At 35.6% G+C, this 18,329-nt stretch overlaps 3 protein-coding genes across 3 annotated transcripts; 1 reads left to right on the forward strand and 2 right to left on the reverse strand.

The window, feature by feature from the left end:
- The first annotated feature begins 3,365 nt into the window (after positions 1-3,365).
- On the forward strand, positions 3,366-4,813 carry LOC115950536 (probable long-chain-alcohol O-fatty-acyltransferase 5). The gene has a single exon (XM_031067726.1). It carries the CDS (start codon positions 3,566-3,568, stop codon positions 4,652-4,654), a length of 1,089 nt encoding a protein of 362 aa, XP_030923586.1. The 5' UTR covers positions 3,366-3,565; the 3' UTR covers positions 4,655-4,813.
- Positions 4,814-6,118: 1,305 nt separating this feature from the next.
- Positions 6,119-6,974, reverse strand: LOC115994327 (major allergen Pru ar 1-like). Its single transcript, XM_031118418.1, has 2 exons — positions 6,791-6,974; positions 6,119-6,417 (listed from the first exon to the last, which is right to left on the reverse strand). The coding sequence occupies exons 1-2, from the start codon at positions 6,972-6,974 to the stop codon at positions 6,119-6,121; spliced, it is 483 nt and encodes a 160-aa protein (XP_030974278.1).
- Positions 6,975-16,657: 9,683 nt separating this feature from the next.
- Positions 16,658-17,547, reverse strand: LOC115995150 (major allergen Pru ar 1-like). Its single transcript, XM_031119601.1, has 2 exons — positions 17,219-17,547; positions 16,658-17,112 (listed from the first exon to the last, which is right to left on the reverse strand). Exons 1-2 carry the CDS (start codon positions 17,400-17,402, stop codon positions 16,814-16,816), a joined length of 483 nt encoding a protein of 160 aa, XP_030975461.1. The 5' UTR covers positions 17,403-17,547; the 3' UTR covers positions 16,658-16,813.
- Positions 17,548-18,329: the final 782 nt, after the last annotated feature.

Consider the following 18,329-nt stretch of genomic DNA (forward strand, 5'->3'; position numbering starts at 1 on the left):
TAAAAGACCGAAAATGCACACGTGGCAAACAGCAGAATTAAAAAATATTTTATTTTATTTTAAAATAAAATAAAATTTTAGTTATCAATAATTTTAAAATAAAAATATTAAAAATTTTAGTTAAAAATATTTGTTCTTCCCCCAAGAACATGATTGCCCAGAAATTCAAGATTTTCTTCTCTTTTATTTCATTTTATTAGCATCCAAACAAGCAAAAACATATACAAAACCAGATCAAACTCAGATGCTATGACACAATCAACTAACAAAACCCAAAACACTTAAGCAGTCCCACATATTATTATCCACCCGTTAGCGAAATGAGGACATTGAGACAGACATCGGTGAGGACTAGAGCAACGATGGTGATGATGGAGCGCAAGGCAATAAAATACACCAAAACACAATTATGAGAAATCGGCGATCTCGGTGGTGTAGATCTGATCGCAGAGAGAGGGAGAGTGAGTGAGTGACTGAAAAAGACACGAAATGATGCCGTTGCATGCGGATGATCTGGACCGTCGGATCGAGCTTCTGATGGAGTGCAAGCCGTTGCAGGAGGCGAAGGTGAAAACGCTTTGCGATCAGGCAAGGGCGATTCAGATCCGCTTTAGATCCGGCGAGGGTGATTTAGATCCGAAGGTGAAAACGCTTTGTGACAGTGAATGAACCCACAAGCAGCTCCTCATTTTTGTCTGTCATCGGTGAATGAACCCAGATCGAGCTATCTTGGTGTGATGTTTCAGATCTGGCCGCCAACGTAACAGATAGTTGAACTGGGTGTGGGTTTGGTGAATCGGGATGGGTTTGTGTCTGAATTTGGCCCAAGTACCATTTGGATTTGGATGTTCATGGTTGAAGTGGATCGGTTTTTGAGTTTGGTGGGTGGGTGATATAGAAGGAGGCTTGTGTCATTCAAATGGATTGGGTTTATGGAATTTTTTGTGTTTATGGTTTAGTGTGAAGTGATTTGGGAGTTTATGGTGTGGATTTTGGAAGCTAAATTTTTTTTTTTCGTTGAGCAATATTGATATGCATTTGGCTGATGGCGTTATCAGTTGTTCTTTTTTTTCTTTTCTTTTTTTTGGATCGTTGTTAGTTGATTGTGTCAGAGTATCTGAGTTTGATCATGGTTTTGTATATGTTTTTGCTTGTTTGGATGCTAAGAAAATGAAATAAAAGGGAAGAAAATCTTGAATTTCTGGGCAATCATGTTCTTGGGGAAGAACATGAAGAACAAATATTTTTAACTAAAATTTTTAATATTTTTATTTTAAAATTATTGATAACTAAAATTTTATTTTATTTTAAAATAAAATAAAATATTTTTAATATTTTTTAATTCTGCCGTTTGCCACGTGTGCATTTTCCGTCTCTAATGTAACAACAAGGACCAAAACGGGAAGCATTTTTCAGGATAGGGACTAAAAGTGGTAAAAATAAAATGTAGGGACTAAAATGAGAATCGCCTGAAAATGTAGGGACTAAAATGTGCTTTTCGCCTTATTTCTAAATCTAAAAAAATTTATACGTACTCTTTCTCTCTCCACTACAATTCTCTCTCTCTCTCTCTCTCTCTCTCTCTCTCTCTCTCTCTCTCTCTCTCTCCATGGCTCTTCCACCTCCACAGCTAGGTCATTGGCAAAAAAAAAAAAAAAAAAAAAAAGCACTCATGTATTATTTTTAGAATTTGGCTAGGATTTCGGAACAGATGGCTTGTAGGACTAGGAGTTGATTACTATAGTTTTTGAGAGAATCACAAAGTTCATCCTCTTTACTCTTTTTTGTTGCTGTTGTAGATATAGATATGTGATTGTAGTTCATTTATGCTAAAGGCACTCATGAACTATTTTGTACCTTCTAACATCACTTATTTTTTCTCAAGCACCTCCAGAATATCTTATTGTTAATTATGATTATCCTTCTGATAGTGAGTAAAGACTGAATAAGAAATGTTTAATTGGAGGAGGGTTGAATTATGTGGAAGCATAAATAGTGAAATTTGTTTAATTTATTTTCTCTCATGTCAGAATGTAATTTGACTCCCTTGATGGAGACTGTAATAACTTTGATGTGATTATATAGTTTTTTTTATAAGCTAATGTTAAGTTCTTTGAAAAAAATTCAAGGGCCATCTTTCTGTTCTCCAAGCAATTTTTGTTTCTTAAAAAAAAAGAAAAAAAAACAGTAGCCGCAACATTTGACCAGATTTGCGTTTCAGTTTCTACGTTTTCTCTTCTTTTTTTTTTTTTTTTTTTTTTTTTCACACGTTTTCCCCCTCACAAGCGGCTACTGTTCATGTACTGTACATGAACAGTAGCCGCAACATTTGACCGGCTTTATGTGAACAGTGCATCTGTGCACTGTTTACGGAGCCACAAATTTCATTTTTTATCAATTTTTTCATTAAAAATGGGTCCCACGGTATTATTCACACATTCAAAAATTATTTTGCTACAGTGTTTTCAGTTTTCAGTTTTTAGTTTCAGCAAAATAAGTTTTATCTAAACAGACCCTATGTTTGTTTAGGTTAATTTATTAGTTTAGCAAAAAAAGTCAAACTCAAGCGTAACTAAGTCAGACTTCAGAGAACCATTATTTGAGAGGTAAATCACCTGGCCCTCAGTCTCAGGATCAAAATTTGTGAATGAAACTCTCACGCTTGCATTGAGATACAACGAGAGCTAGCGAGCCTCATGCATGTTCATTTCGCAGCAGGGCAGCACCTCTGTTCCATAAACGCTACCCTCATCAGTCATGACAGAGCTGACTAATTTGTAATTCCTCACAATAAAAGAAGGATCCGGTTATTAGATCTCCTTTTAAAGTATTTATTAATTGATTATTTAAAATTTTTTTTGATACTATCTTAATGAGAAACATAAAAAGTGTTGAAAAAAAATTAAAAAATTAGTTTTTTTTTTTTTTTTTTTTTTCATAAAAAATTTTTAAAAATATTTTCTAAACCAATAAGCAATCATTAACTTTTCCTAATTAAGAAATCACCTTTAAACTATACCCGTAGCTGTAGCTTCTGCAGTAGTCTTCAAGATGCCAAAGCACACACAGTATGTTAACAGCAATTGTGGACAGAGCACTAGAGAAGACCACAGTACGTGACTCTCAGCATTTTGTTGTTGGCAGATGCTGCAAGTGCATTCAACCCCTGCGGTGGTGTTGATTAATTGGACAAAGTAGAAAATAGAAAAGGTAAATACACTAGCCCATGCATTATTTAGGAAAGTTTATATTTTTGTTGTTGATGGAGATCGTTATTCACGTTGATTTAGCATTTCTTTAATTAATTCTGATCTGATTCTAAAATGTAAAAACAATTAAATGACAAAATAAATGACCACTTTTTCTTTATGTAAGGAAGAAAAAACGTGGTTAACTCAATAAATGTGTAATGGGGTCAATAAAGACGGGGAAATAAATTTGTGCTGGGTTTATTCTTAGGAAGACCCCCAAAAAATAAAGAAGAAGAAGAATCAGAGAATCATTCGACTTCAAGATGAAGTGAGCAACAGAAAAGAAAAAAACACAAACAAATTAAGCCAATATTATGGAAGGTGAACTCAAGAACTTGATCATGGTATGGCTCATAGTCCTAGCCTCTCTATGCTACACTTATTTCATTGCCTCAAAAATCCCAAAAGGCAAACTCAGGCTCCTCTCTCTAATCCCAGTCTTCTTCCTTTTCACCATCCTCCCTCTCTCTCTCACCACTGTCCTCCCCACAGGCATCACCGCCTTCTTCATGACATGGCTTGCCAACTTCAAGCTCATCCTCTTTTCCTTTGGTTTAGGCCCACTTTCATCTGACCCACCAAAGTCCCTCCCTCTCTTCATCTCCATTGCTTGCTTCCCCATCAAAATCAAGCAAAATGATAAATACCCATCTCACCAAAACACCCAGAAACACATAAACTCATCTCCTATTTTAAAGGCACCCCCTAAATTGTCTCTAAATTTTCCTACCAAAGTCTTGCTTTTTGCTCTATTAGTGGCTGCCATAGATTACAAACATGTGCACCCAACGATTGTGTTAGGATCATATTGTTGCTTGCTCTATTTCCTCGTGGACATAGTTTTGGGTTTGTGCAATGCTATCGTGCGTGCCACTCTTGGAATTGAGCTAGAACTACCGTCCAATGAGCCTTACTTTTCAACATCGCTACAAGATTTCTGGGGCAGGAGGTGGAACCTCATGGTAACCAATGTTCTGCGCTACACAATATACAAACCCATTCGGTCAATCTCGGAAACCGTGTTGGTCAAACAACAAAAGCAAAAGTGGGCCCCACTGCCAGCCGTGTTGGTGACTTTCATGGTCTCTGGTCTGATGCACGAGCTCATATTCTTCTACGTCACACGTGTGAATCCCATGTGGGAAGTCACGTGCTTTTTTGTGCTCCATGGGGTGTGTTTGGTGGTGGAGCTTTGGGTGAAAAATGTGTTATTGGCACGTGGGTGTTGGTTGCATTGGGCAGTGGCTGGACCATTGACCATTGGGTTCGTGGTGGTCACCGCCAATTGGTTGTTTTTGCCCCCACTGGTGAGGAACGGCGCGGATATTAAGGCCATTGAGGAATGCAAGGTTGTGTTAAAGCTTTTGAAGGACAAGATGCTATGGACTTTGAAAAGTTTGTAATTGGAATGATAAATGTACACCGTCCATGTTTGATTTTAGTTTCAATTGCATCAATTTCAAAGATCAAATACTTTGTAACTCATCTGGTTTATATCTCATGATGTTTTCAATATAGACATATGTGATTTTAATTCTTACTAGTCATAGACATGTCATGTAATGAAGCATTAAAAATTTAATGACTTGTTATTTTGTTAAGTGAAAAATGAAAATAGTAGAAAAGATTTATACGTGTTAGTCCCATACACTTTTTATGATGAGATTATTATTTTAAAATAAAATATAGTTAATAAAATATATTAGATTTTCTTGTTATTTGAAAATATTTCAAATTTTGTTATTTTTTTAGAAAACATAATATATTTTATATTCAATTATCATATAAGTCAAGATATTTTGTAAATAAAATTTTGTGTGGTTGAAATTTGTTTATAATGTTTTTTTACAAATGGTTTATCATCTGTACGTTTTGAATGACTTAAAGAGGAAGCATATATAAGCAAAAATCCATAACTTTTAAGTACTCCTTAAAAATGGTTCATTCTCTATCTGTCTTGAATGACATAAGAGAAAACATATATAAGTAAATTCATCACTTAAGCTAGAAAAGAATACAAGACTTTAATTATATAAGAAAAATATAATTTTATCAAGAATATACTAATATTACATTGAAAATGTGACATAATTGTTAATGAATCACCTCCTCTTTTTACATAAACCTTTTATCCAAAGAATCATTGAAGTAAACCGAATTGGATCAAAGTGGACTAAACAGACCGAACCGGACCTTACGAATCAAAGTAGACCAAAAAGACCGAAGTGGACCAGAAGGGACTGAAATGGATCAAATAGATAGAAGTAGACTGAACTGGACTGAGATGATCCGAATGGACCGAAGTGGACTGAGGTGTACCGAAATAGACGGAAGTGGACCGAATTGACCGAATGGACTGAAATAGATCGAAATGGACTGAAACCGACCAAGGTGGACCAGAGTGGTATTTAACAATGCCGAGATTTCTACTTCCAAGTTAACAATTGCATGCCACCAAGAAGACAAAGTAGAAGATAAATTTTGGATGTTGCATCTCTCTCTCTCTCTCTCTCTGTTTTATGTTTTTCTCTCTTGTAGTCGTTCCTCTGTCTCTCCTCTCCCTAATAGGTGGTAAAATAAAAGCAATGAAGCATAAACTGGCAAAGCACACAACGATGCTTTCCAGCAGCCTCTAATCCTAACCATATTTATTTTGTCCAACATCAAAGCCATAATTCTTTTTTGAAATATAAGGAGTGTCTTTATTGAGAGAAGCATTACATGATTACAATCAACCAACAATCACAAGTGATTGAGGCTTATTATCACTCCATAAGACCATTATAGATATAGAAAAAATCAAAAGCCACACCATTAAACACGAGGCATAAGCATGGATTGACGAGCAATGGTTTTAATCACAAGTACTAAGCATAGACATCAGGGTTTTGGAGGAGGTAGGCTTCCACAATTTTGTAAATCTCCAAGGCGTTATCCTTGCCGGCCTTGATTTCCTCTTCACTGAGCACAACATCAGCCTTGGTGTAGTACTTGCTTGTCATCTTATTTTTACTGCCACCCTCAGGTGTTGGCTCAAATTGGACCTCATAAGCAATAGATTCAAGCTTGTCCGCTAAGGCATCACCTTCGATGCAAGTGTACTTGTATGAATGATTCTCTTCATTAAGCTCATCAATCCTGTTTTTAACACTGTTAAGTTGGCTGCCTGCATGGAATGCAATCATGTTACATACAAGTAAGACTAATGTTATCACTCCCTCCCTCTTAGGTTGGTTTAATTAGAAAATCCAACTGTTTAAGGGAATATCATTTTAAGGCCAAAATTTATTGCCTTTCAAATAAAAAGGTGCAAATTTTCAAAACTTCCCTCAATTTAGGCTCTAATAAAATAAGGGTATTGACTTTTTGAATATAGTAAAGGTAAGTTAAGAAATCTACCAACATTATATTCCTTTTGAAAAAGATCACATTTTGGGACGTCCTATAGTAGAATATAAGACTAACAATTTGTGATGGTGGAAGTTTTAACCTTTTAAGTGAAACTTTTGTAAATATATTATCATATGCAGTGTCTTTACCTTCAGCGAAATTGATCTGCCTGATGCTACCAATCCCTCCATCACCTTGAATGATTTCTATGCTTTTAACAACCTGGGGAAAGATTTTTGGGATCAGATTGGGAGCATCAATGACCACGGCTTTGAACAACCTGGATGGAGGGATTGAGGAGGTGTACTCATCAGTATATGTGATAACACCCATGATTTGCTAATGGATAGTGATTAGTTGGGAAACTTGAGGAAAATGAACTAGGAGTGAAGTGAATTTCTTATGTCTGGCAGGGAAGATAGTAGGGGAATGGTATTTATAGGTTTAAGTTAAGGCATTTTTGTTACTAAGCTGGTTTCCTTTTGGTTCTAAGGCATTGTCCTGATGTGCAATTAAATAATGACAACACAAAGGGGTGTCATTCTCAAGGCTATCTTTCCTAAGATCAGAGAGAGGGAGAGTTGAGAACAAGTTTGTTTCAAAAGGGTTTTCTAGTTTCCTTGACCGTCTTAAGCCCTTAATGTGTTTTTTTTTTTGGCTCCATTAAAGATCCCTTAATGCTATGCTAATACAAATGCAAAGAACAAAACTATGGATCCAGTCATATTTAATATTCATTTTTTTTTTTGCTAAATGAGAAGGGGGGCGAGGGCGACTATTGTGACTCACCCCCTTAGGTATGACCATAGGGGTACCCCCGTTAAAGAATGTTGGATTGAGTCATAGCTACTGTGGTTGGAGGTGACCACAGACCTTACCTTAGTCTCATGAGAGAGCTAGTAAATCAGGAGTTAACTGCAAGAGGCAACCTCACTCTCCGCTAGTATTCGAACATGGGACCTCAAGACAGCGATCACACACCTTGACCACTAGGCCACACCTCTCGGTGGTGTCATATTTAATATTCATAACTCCCTTTTTGTTTTGGAAGAGTATTCCATCGTCATCCTAAGATTAATTAATAAAGAGTAGCGTACAAAAATATGGATCTCATCTCAATAACCTGAAGCATGTAAATTAAGACAAATGCCGGCATCATGAGAGTGAAAACTAAGGAGAATTGACAGTGGCGTTGCTACTTGAGATAAAGGCATGTGGTTCTTAATTTACCTCACTCAGTGTTTCTAAAATAGAATAATCTACTTTGCTTTCCCTTCCTCTAGAGAGAAAAAAAAGGATATTCAGTTTTTAGGAATAAATAGGTCTTGAATCTTGATGTCTGTAGTTGCCATCTAATTCAGAAGGATGTAAAAGAAACTGTTACAGATGTTATGTCTTAAGAGGCAGAAATTCTTTATAGCTCTATAATTCTTTACAGTTATAAACTTATAGAACAATAAAAGTAATCCAAATGTTAATTGTAGTTCAAGTATTTAACCTTAAGGTTAATCTGGGCTTATAATGAGTTTGAACCTCTTATACCATAATACGTTCGACAGGAACGACATCCATCACGAAGAACAATGATTATGAGTTTGGACCTCTTACATCATAATATAATACGTCCGGCAGGAACAATGATTTTATTAACTTAAGAGGTCTATTGGTAATTTGAGAAGCCTGGGAGAGGATGTGACATATCGGCATGTCCCATTTTGATAAAGATTATTTGGTTGGAGTTTAGGATGTTTGTCAATAAGTCCCCATCTTGTTGGAAATTTCAGGGATATTGGACATTACGTTATGTCCTCAAGTATATCCCCTGATCCTATCCGAAGGGTCAGATTAGCTGGCTATTATATTAGACAATGCCTCACCTTGCTTATGACATACATGATTTTACAAAATCTGTAACTCTTTTTAATGTCAATACATGCTGAGAACAAAATAATCTACCTTCATTTTCTAATTTTATAAAAATGTTGTGACGGTAGATAATTGCATGGTAAGGAAAAAAAAAAAATCATAGGACATTCACCTGTGGTAATCAGGTAGAATATCCACCTGGTGCAATCACAACTTGTAGGAGTCATTTTTTTATTATATAGTGTGGGTACTTAAGGCATGCTTGCAACGTCCTAGGCATGCAAAAGTAGTGGTACACTACTCTTTCGCTTCAAAACTTATAAGGTAGAAAGTGGGGGGGATTTCTATTCGATGTGGGACGCTTAGGACGTTGTAAGCATGCCGAGGTCGGCCAAGGACATTGCCAAGCATGCCGAGGACGTTGCATAGCATGCCGAGGACGGCCAAGGACATTGCTTGCATGCCTAGGATGTTGCAAGCATGCCTAAGCATGCCTTAGGTACCCACATATAATATATGATGTAATTCCTACTATTCAACTTAATTAATTGGACCAATTAAAATAAACAACGTCAATTAAAAATTCAAGTCAATTACACCTCAATAAAACTAACACAACTCTTTCCCCTTTCCCATTCGCTTCCTCCTCCTGTTCCTCCAACTACGTCGTCACCCCTGGCCCCTCCCTCATCCTTTGCCATACTTGAACCCATACATCCCAATCTTTGTCTCATGTTTTAAAATGGTTCATATCCTTTGACATATTTTATTTTAGTCCTTAATTCCTTATACTTTAAGTTTGTGTAAAAAAGATCCGTGCTATTAATTCTTACATTGATTGGAGGTGAGATTGTTTAGCGAAATTCCAAAGATTTTGATAGCAACAAAAGTAGAGAATAATTAGTTTTTCAAATACATTGCTTGCTTCTTTTATTATGTATGTTTGAAGATTGAAAAAAAAAAAAAAAATAATTCACTGCAACTATTAATAGCAGAGACCTTTAAAAGTATAAGGACTAAATTAAAACATTTCAAAGGGATGACCATTTTTAAACGTTGGGCAAAGGTTGAGGAGTAAATGTGTAATTAAAAAAAAATAAAAAAGAATTTATTCTATTAGTTTTGCTGAGGTGGTGGGGACTTGGATATTTTTAATTGACGTGATTAGTTTTGATCGTACCAACTAAGTCAAATTGTAGGGATTACATATTGCAAAACTACAGATGATATGCTCCTGAATTTTGAGTTAATTGGTTCCTCAATATGTTTTATTAAGATCTCAATTAGAGTTAATTTAAGGCTTTATCTCCGTTAAAATTGATATAAAATCCAACAGTGGTACCGAAGGAAAAAAAAAACATAAAACTTTCAAGTACTTAATATAATATAGTTGGCCTAAATTGTAGCTTCCTCAAGGTGTAATCTTCCTGATAACAATAATTTGAGAGGGTAATATAATATAGTTGACCTCACTTGGAGTACCCAAGGTATAATCTCATCACAACCCAAGGAAGTGTTAGTCATATCTGCATCACATCCTAAAAGGACTAGTCAAGTTATAATTGGTACTCCTCATAACCGCTTATATAATCTAGAATGACGAAGTACACATTCGATGTGGTACTTGGTACATGTTCGTGCATCACATAGTCGTACAATCTATTTGGGATATCAAAATCTCCCCTACTTAAATCCCTTGTGTTGTAGTGCCCCTAAGACATATAGGGTTACTAGGTTATCTTTGATATAATTTGTCATGATTTGGGGAAGTGTTAGCAAGATCTGTTCTATATATTAAAGGGAAATTACATTTTTCCATTCTAAACTATATCTCATTTCACAATTTCCCCCATGAACTATTGAAATGCATGATTAACCCCCGAAAGTTATAACTCATTTTCAATGTCCTCCCTACCACCAATTTTGGTATCAAGTCTAATGGAATGTAGCAAAGACCAATTTACGCTCTCCAAAGCAAATGGTATAGGTGTAAATTGGCCTTTTAATGCTACATTCTATTAGACTTAACACCAAAATAAATAGTTGGAGGTTAATTACAAAGTTTTCGATTTGGGGGCTACTCGGTTGATCTTGCATTTACTTCAGGGGGCAGTGTAAAATGAGATATAGTTTATGTGTAATTTACCAAATATTAAAAGGACTAATCAAATAACAATTAGAGTTTCTTATAATCGCTTATATCAAATTGACCTAATACATACTTGATGTGAGATTTAGTTGCCTTAATATGTTATATTAAGATCTCAATAGGAGTTAAGTAATTTGATAGGATTTTACAAGTTCTTGAAATAATTGAATGAATTTAAGGAAAAGGAAGAACATTAAAAAGAATCGGGTTTCATGAGAAATAGAGAGGTTGAGAGAGAGGATAAGAATAAGAATTCTGTTATTCATGCCAAAAACTTATTGTTCGGGGGCCTTTTTTCGGAGCTCGATTATGTTTTGTCCGCTAGAGGGGTGACCTTGCTAGGCTCGGGTTGCGTTTGGGGAGTTGCATCTGGAACTCAACATTGAGCCACGTGGTCCAATGGCTATTGGCATATTTTTAAGCTTACAAAACCATTAAAGCCAAAGTCTAACAATCATGATAATGGTTGAATAAATATATAATATGCGTTTGATATAATAGCTTTGATTAGTAGTTGTAATAGTAGTTGGAATAAAGTAATATGTATTTAAATGTGAAGTAATCATGTACTCAATGATGTAAATTTAAAGATATGGAAGCAAAGTCACTTATCTTTGTATGGTTTGTAGCTCCAGTTGTGTAGCATCTATGAGTTGATAGTATTCCAACAGAATGACTCCAGCGGTGGAGAGGCAGTTTGCCATGATAACTTCAAGATTAAAGGGGAAAAATGGGTGCAACTGGAGAGAGAGAGAGAGAGAGTATGTCCAGCTATGTGTAGAGGCTGGTTAAGCTTATCCCTTTTGTCATGCACTTAAATGAGTTTCCCCTTGACAATGCTTTTTTGGTTGTTGTGAAACTATAAATAAGATTGCCTTCCATAGGAAGGGCTTTTGTAAGATTTAATTTGTGCCTTCTAAGAAAAGGGCTTCATGTAAAATAGATTTATGCCTTCCATGAGAAGGGCTTTGACATGAGGCCTTGGTGCCTTCTAGGAGAAGGGTTTTAGTATTAGAAGTTTATGCCTTCCATGAGAAGAGCTTTTATAAGAGAGGTGGAGAAGTGTATTGAGATGTGTTTATGGGCAGCAAAACAGTAGAATTTTTAAGTGAGAAAGTATGAGAGTGGAGCTTAGAAGCGTTGTGGTGTGTTATATGTAATGGTGTAGTGTGTATAGGATTGTGTAAGAGAAATGGAGTAAGAGATGTTTAGAGATATAGGCGGCAAGATAAATGTATTTTCTGAATATGAAGAGTGAGAGAATGAGTATGAGAAGAGTAATGGTGGTGTAGTGTGTTTAGTAATGCTATCGGGATTTTCTGCTGAAGGATGGATGAGGGCTAATGAAGGCATTTATGAGCTAAGGGCTGAAGAGTTTAGTTCCTAATTTCGAAACTAAAAAACTCAGAAGCTCAGAACTTCATTAAGAGCTCAAGAAGATAATTAGAGGGAGAGAGAATAAAGAAGTTTATGAGAGTTGTTCTTCTCTATTAGTGTCCTTTTGTGTGTTGATGAGGGACTCTATTTATAGTTGAGTTTAAGGGGGGGGTGTTTAGCAAAAAATCTCAGCCAAAATCTGTCCCAATCAACAATGAATCTACAGAAAATCCATCCTAAGATTTTGCCAAAAATGATATGTTTAGCTTTAAGGTATTCTTGTTGTTTTGGGTAATAGCTGCTGGAGGAAAGAGTAGCAGAAAAGGAAAGTATTTTAACAAGAAAAAGATAGTTTCTTTAGTTGGTTTTAGTTTTTAGCTAAATGAGGAAAATTAGTAGTGTTAAGGCTGCTGAGTCAACTGTCACAGCTATTCTGAAAAAGCTGTCACAACTGTTAGGAAAAGTTGTTATAGCTATCATAAGATAGCTGTTGCTTGGGGAAGAAGTAGATGAGGTCAGATGTCAGGCTACTGGGATTTGAGCATTAAATGGCTGGTGATATCATTTTCAGCCAGGTGTCAAGTGCTGAACACACTGTTGGTGTTCTGTTGGAAATGTTTCATTTTTTGGGTGTTTGTGTTTTTGGTTCAAGATTTTATTACAACACATTTTTAGTAAGTAATAGAATGATTGGTTGGAAGTTAATGAAACTTTAGAGATTTAGTCAAGGTCTCATTGTGTTGTGACTTAATCTTGGTGAGCAAGAAGAGCATTTAATGCTCTGTTTTAACAGCTAGCAGAGGAATATTTGGTTTGATTGTGGTAGATAGCAGCTAGATATTAGAGATATTATGAATATTTTATATATTTTGAGATTAAAGATAGCCAATCTGATTAAGCCATGTGTTTAAGTTGGATTTTAGCTGAAAGTAGTAATGTAATTTATGTAGAATAATATAATAAAGTCTCTAAATTTGTATAGGAACAGCTAGAGGTTGAATGAATAGTTATTTGTTTAGCATTTAGATGGCTGGAGATATTGAATATTTGTCATATGATGAATACTAAATTTTAGGAAAGAGCAATGAGGAGTTTTATCATCTTAAGTACTATGTGATAAGAGATGCTTACTATATGTTACCTGCTACACACGGACTTGTCAGAGTTCAAGGAGTTGGAGAAGACACGCCAAGCAACATGTTTCTTTTATCAACTTTAAATCGCTGGAGCTTTACTGAACATACCTCTTGGCCCTCCAAACCACGACTCCTAAGGTTTCCGCAAAGAAATTTATGAGCTTGGATCATAAGCCAAAGATGAGATGAAATACCTTGGGTTTTGTTATCATTTTGTGTAAATATGAGATTTTGTTGGAGAAGTCGCTTTCCATCAGTGTGAGAGAAGTAATATGGGCTATGAGATTTGATTCATTGCTTAAGCCTGATCTATATGTTGATATTGATGATGTCGTGGGGTCATGAATCCACCTCTTGAAGTAAGGATCTTGTGGGTCATGTGAGCCCAATCCATGAGATATAAGCTTATTTTGGGCTTTAAAGAGGTTTACCCAAAAAATCAATAATATGTTGATGTGGCGTGAGTTGCAAATGAAGTAGTGCCATGTGGGGCAAAAAAAGAGTCCTCAACACTTATTACACATTCTTGTTTTCCCCTTTTATAGGTACTAGCTAATTACAACTCTAGTACTAGTAATTAGCTTGATTCTTGATTCATCACAGCAACTAACCAACTGCCACTAACTAACTTGACATCAACATAGCAAACTATTGACATCAACACAACAACTAACTAATTGCCATTAACTAATCTTGATAGCTAATTGTTGAGGTACGAATTTTCGGGCCCTAATTTCAATAGCCCACTCCCTAAAAAAATTCCCACACAAGCCTATAAATTATTTTGAGCACAACATAAATATTCCCCATATATTACCCAAACATTCTCCATATTATTACCCAACTTGAGCTCTCATAAATACTACCCATTATATCCCACATATTATCCAACTTGGGTTTTCACAAAAATATTCACCATATTGCTACCAAAATTGGGCCACAAAATTATGCTATCTCCACAAAAAAGCCCAAAATCATTCAACTTGTGGGCAAAATCTGAAAAAGCCCAACAAAACCTCCTTTAAAGCTAGTTATGATACAGCTCCTTGAAAGCTCGTTATGATACTGCACCCCCAAAGCCCAAATACTAATTTGGCACCTATTTTTCAAAGCCCAAATACTAATTTGGCACTATTTTAACAAAACCCAAATGCTAATTTGGCATCTATTTTACAAAGCCCAAATATTAATTTGACACTATTTTAATAAAGCCTAAATATTAATTTGACACTATTTCATAAAAGCACAAATGCTATTTTGGCATATATTTACAAAACTCAAATATTTTTTTAACACTTGTTTTACATATACTAAATCCCTCACTCATGAGAAATATAATTACTCATCCCTCAAGAAATATCTCTCTTACAAAATTTATAAAAGCCCATGTATATCACCCATGACAAAACTCTTCATTTTGTAGGGATAACCAAGCCCAAAGAAGCTCAACTAAAAAGCCCAGCTGAGCCAGCCCAGCCCATACACAAATCCCAGCAGTTGAAGCTCACGTAAGTTGACCAGCCAAATTTTAGCACAACTCAATAGTTGGAGCCCATTCCCATCAAGTCCCAACTTGTCCAATTAGATTAGAAGGGGACACGTGTCCTTCAGGGGTTAAACCCTTCCTTCACAAGCTGAAATTCTATCATTTCTCATGTGACATAAAGCTAAAAGTGACATGACAGAAAGCTAGGAAGCTTCAGTTAGTTGTCCCTTCTTTCTTCTCCAACCCATTCGGTCAAGAACTAAGAGCAGTCATGACTAGGCCATTAAAGCTCCTGAAACAACTTGAAATCAATTCATTTTCATACTAAAAACGTGTATTTTCTGGTTCATGGACCAAGCACATAAATCTCAAATGGGGAAACTTAGAGAAATGTGGTTTGGAGGGCACTAAGGGAATCCCAGTAGAGTTCCCAACAAAGGCTCCAAGATTGACACTTGGCTTGGGGTGATACAATCTGCCTTAGGGAGCTCTGATTCTAACAGCAGCATAACCAAGATCATTAACCTAATGCATGCTCTAATCCCATTAGCCAAGGTTAATCAGTATTCAATGCTAAGTCAAAATCCCAGTTGTTATTACCCAAAACAGCAAGAACCTTCTAAAAGTTGAGCTTACCACTCTTAGCCAAAATCCTAGGAACGATTCTCTAAGGGTTTTCTGAAGATTGAGAAAGATTTAGTATAGATTATTTGCTAATTACCCCCTCAAACTCAACTATAAATGGAAACTCTCCATTAACACTTAAGGGGAGATACCAATATACACTAAGGGACACACCAATAGAAAGGAGTTCTTCCTTAACCTCTCTGTTTAAGCCTTCTCTAGGCTCGGAAAAAGTCACTGAGTTCTTAGTTTCAAGCTTAGAAACTAAGTTCCTCAGCTCCTAGCTTACAAACACTCCTTATAGCTCTACTCATAAACACTCATCTACCCCTAGCAGAAAGCCCCAGCAGCTTTACTATACACACTCACTTATTACTCATACTACTCACAAATGACTCTCTCTACTCACTACCTATACTATATCCACGAGCATGCCTTGGCACCACAATGATCTTGCTGCGTTAGTTGGAATCTCTCTCTCTCTCCCTTCATCTCACACTAAGTTTTTCTCATTATTTGTTATAATGGAACCCATAATATTCATTTACTCATTTACTATTGAAGGTAATGATGTAGCTATCACTATAGAATTTTTCCCTCATATTATTGTGTTAGAAGACTCTTCTCTAGAGCCAATGGATGATGAGTTTGAAGATGTGGATACTTACCTTAATCTATGAAATAGCTAATAATTGGAAGTTTATTCTGTTTGGTCTTACTTTACCGCTGGGACATTTTACTGTTAGGCTATTTTCTGAAGAAACATTTTATTGTTGGGTTATTTCTAACAGTATGTTTTTTAACCATGCTGACAGGTCTACTGTAGGGATTGTTTATGGGCCATTCTTGTCAGTCTCAATCTAGGCCCAAGGCATAAAATACAGTGAATTCTTTGGATCTTCACTGATAGCCTTTGGGCCGTACATCAAACCTATTGTCAAGTTTCGGTTTAGGCCCCCAACCCAATATAAATCTCATTTGTCGGAAGGAAAATTTTTTCGCCCCTTACACTAATTACTGCCACCTCAGTCCCTTATACAATCACACGATCACATCTCTTATCATAATCTCCTAACAAGTTATATCCAAACTAATGGTGGTACCAAAGAAAAAAAAAGAATTTAATAATATAATATAGTTGGCATCAATTAGCTAGAGCCTCTTCAAGTTTTAATCTTATCACTACCCCACAAAGTGTTAACAATTTCTGCGCTATGCCCAAAAAAACTAGTGAACTTACTATAGTATTAGGACTTCTCATAATCGCTTTCTTAGCAAACGTCCACACACGTACAATCCAATTCAAACAATCCGGGTATCAAATAATAACAATAATATGATTCTGATTCCAAAAAAAAAAAAAAAAAAAAAAAAAAAAGAAAAGAAAAGATTCTGATTGATGTATTATTATGCCAATTTTATCATACATAAAAATTATTATTATTATTATTATTATGCCAAAATCGGCAAATTGGGATTCATTTTAGTAGCATCATGCATGATAGATGAGAAATGGCGTCTCATAAAGGAAACTCTAAGCATACACATTGGGATTGGCTAAGAGGTAGGCTTCCACACCCTTGTAAATAGCCATGGCCTTTTCCTTGCCTGCCTTGACTTCCTCTTCATTGATCTGGACTCCTGGTTTAGGATGGTACTTGCTCACATTTGTTCCTTTGCATCCCCCACCAGGAGTGGGCTCAAACTTCATTTCATAAGAAATTGATTCAATCTTGTCCAACAAATCATCACCCTCTATCAAAGTGTAACTGTATGTCAATTTCTCTTCATCCAGTGCATCAGTCCTATGCTTCACGTACTTAATGTGAGAACCTGCATACAGAGAGGGACATGAAAAAAAATTCAATCCCATTTTTTTAAGATTATGGTATAAATAGTATGATAGTGTAAAACAATATGTATGTAAAATGCAACTAGCCTTCAGCGAAGGTAATCTTCTTGATGGTTCCAGGCCCTCCATTGCCTTCAAGTGTTTCCACACTTTTAATGGCCTGAGGCATAAGCTTGGGCATGAGGTTGTCAGCATCAAGGATCAAGGCCTTGAACACCCTTTTCGGCACAACGGGGCTAGTGAACTCATCAGTTAGAGTGAGAACAGCCATGATATAATAGAATTTGGAGACAAAAAGGTACGGAGAAGCAGAGAATTGAGCTACTAATTGGAAATTGGAATTTGAGAATTTTGGAATGGGAAAGGTGGTGTAGAATAGAGGTGCTACTTATAGATTATGAGGACTGAGGACGATACTAGAGTAACTGTTTAAGTGTTACTATGTTCATATGTGCTTCGACTAAGGTTTTTTATTTTCTATTTTTTGGGGAAAAAAAAAATTAAATAACAAGTGAAAGTAACAATTAGTAGTTGCCTATCCCTATCAGTAGATAGTTGTAACGGTACGTGCACAAGGGCCGGAGCAGAAATTTCGGTTTTGGGGCCCAAATTAATACATTGATATATAGTATAGAGAAATATATATATATATATATTATATAAAATACTTATTTTATTCAAATTTAAAATATTTTTTAATAGAACTGATTATCGTTATAAAATCTAATAAGCATTCACAATTTGCCCAATTTTCTATAAATATGTGCAATAACAAATCACCTTATTGTGTCTTTTTTGAAAATTCTCTCTTATTCTTTCGAGTAATACTCTATTTAGTTTTTTCATTTAATTGAATCAAGCATTGACAAATAATGGGAAACTTCTAAACAATGAAACTCGAGAAACATTATTCCAGTAATACTTTTCTATTTTTGGGCTAAAAAATAGACCATGATATGGGCCTAACTATTAGCTGAATAATATTAAAGTCTTATTTTTGTGTGGTTTTTGTAGCACAAGAGTTGCAATAGTGGCATGTAATTAATAGGGCAACCAAATGTGTTTTGCTTACTTCTTAGCAATACTTAATTTTTTTTTTTGGCTTGAATAGCAATACTGATTTCAGTTCAAGGACTCTCATTTTCTAGCTTCTTTTTTCTTATTTGTTTTATTTTATATTTATTTAATTTTTGAAGGA

Source organism: Quercus lobata, chromosome 6, assembly GCF_001633185.2.
Source record: "Quercus lobata isolate SW786 chromosome 6, ValleyOak3.0 Primary Assembly, whole genome shotgun sequence".
NCBI classification, from domain to species: Eukaryota; Viridiplantae; Streptophyta; class Magnoliopsida; order Fagales; family Fagaceae; genus Quercus; species Quercus lobata.

Bases quoted from the DNA above. Each gene is read 5' to 3' on its own strand.
- LOC115994327 (XM_031118418.1), bottom strand. From the start codon at position 6,974: ATGGGTGTTATCACATATACTGATGAGTACACCTCCTCAATCCCTCCA. The intron at 6,418-6,790 runs GTAAAGACACTG...CATTCCATGCAG, and splicing joins GCAGATCAATTTCGCTGAAG to GCAGCCAACTTAACAGTGTT.
- LOC115995150 (XM_031119601.1), bottom strand. From the start codon at position 17,402: ATGGCTGTTCTCACTCTAACTGATGAGTTCACTAGCCCCGTTGTGCCG. The intron at 17,113-17,218 runs GCTAGTTGCATT...CTCTGTATGCAG, and splicing joins GAAGATTACCTTCGCTGAAG to GTTCTCACATTAAGTACGTG.
- LOC115950536 (XM_031067726.1), top strand. From the start codon at position 3,566: ATGGAAGGTGAACTCAAGAACTTGATCATGGTATGGCTCATAGTCCTA.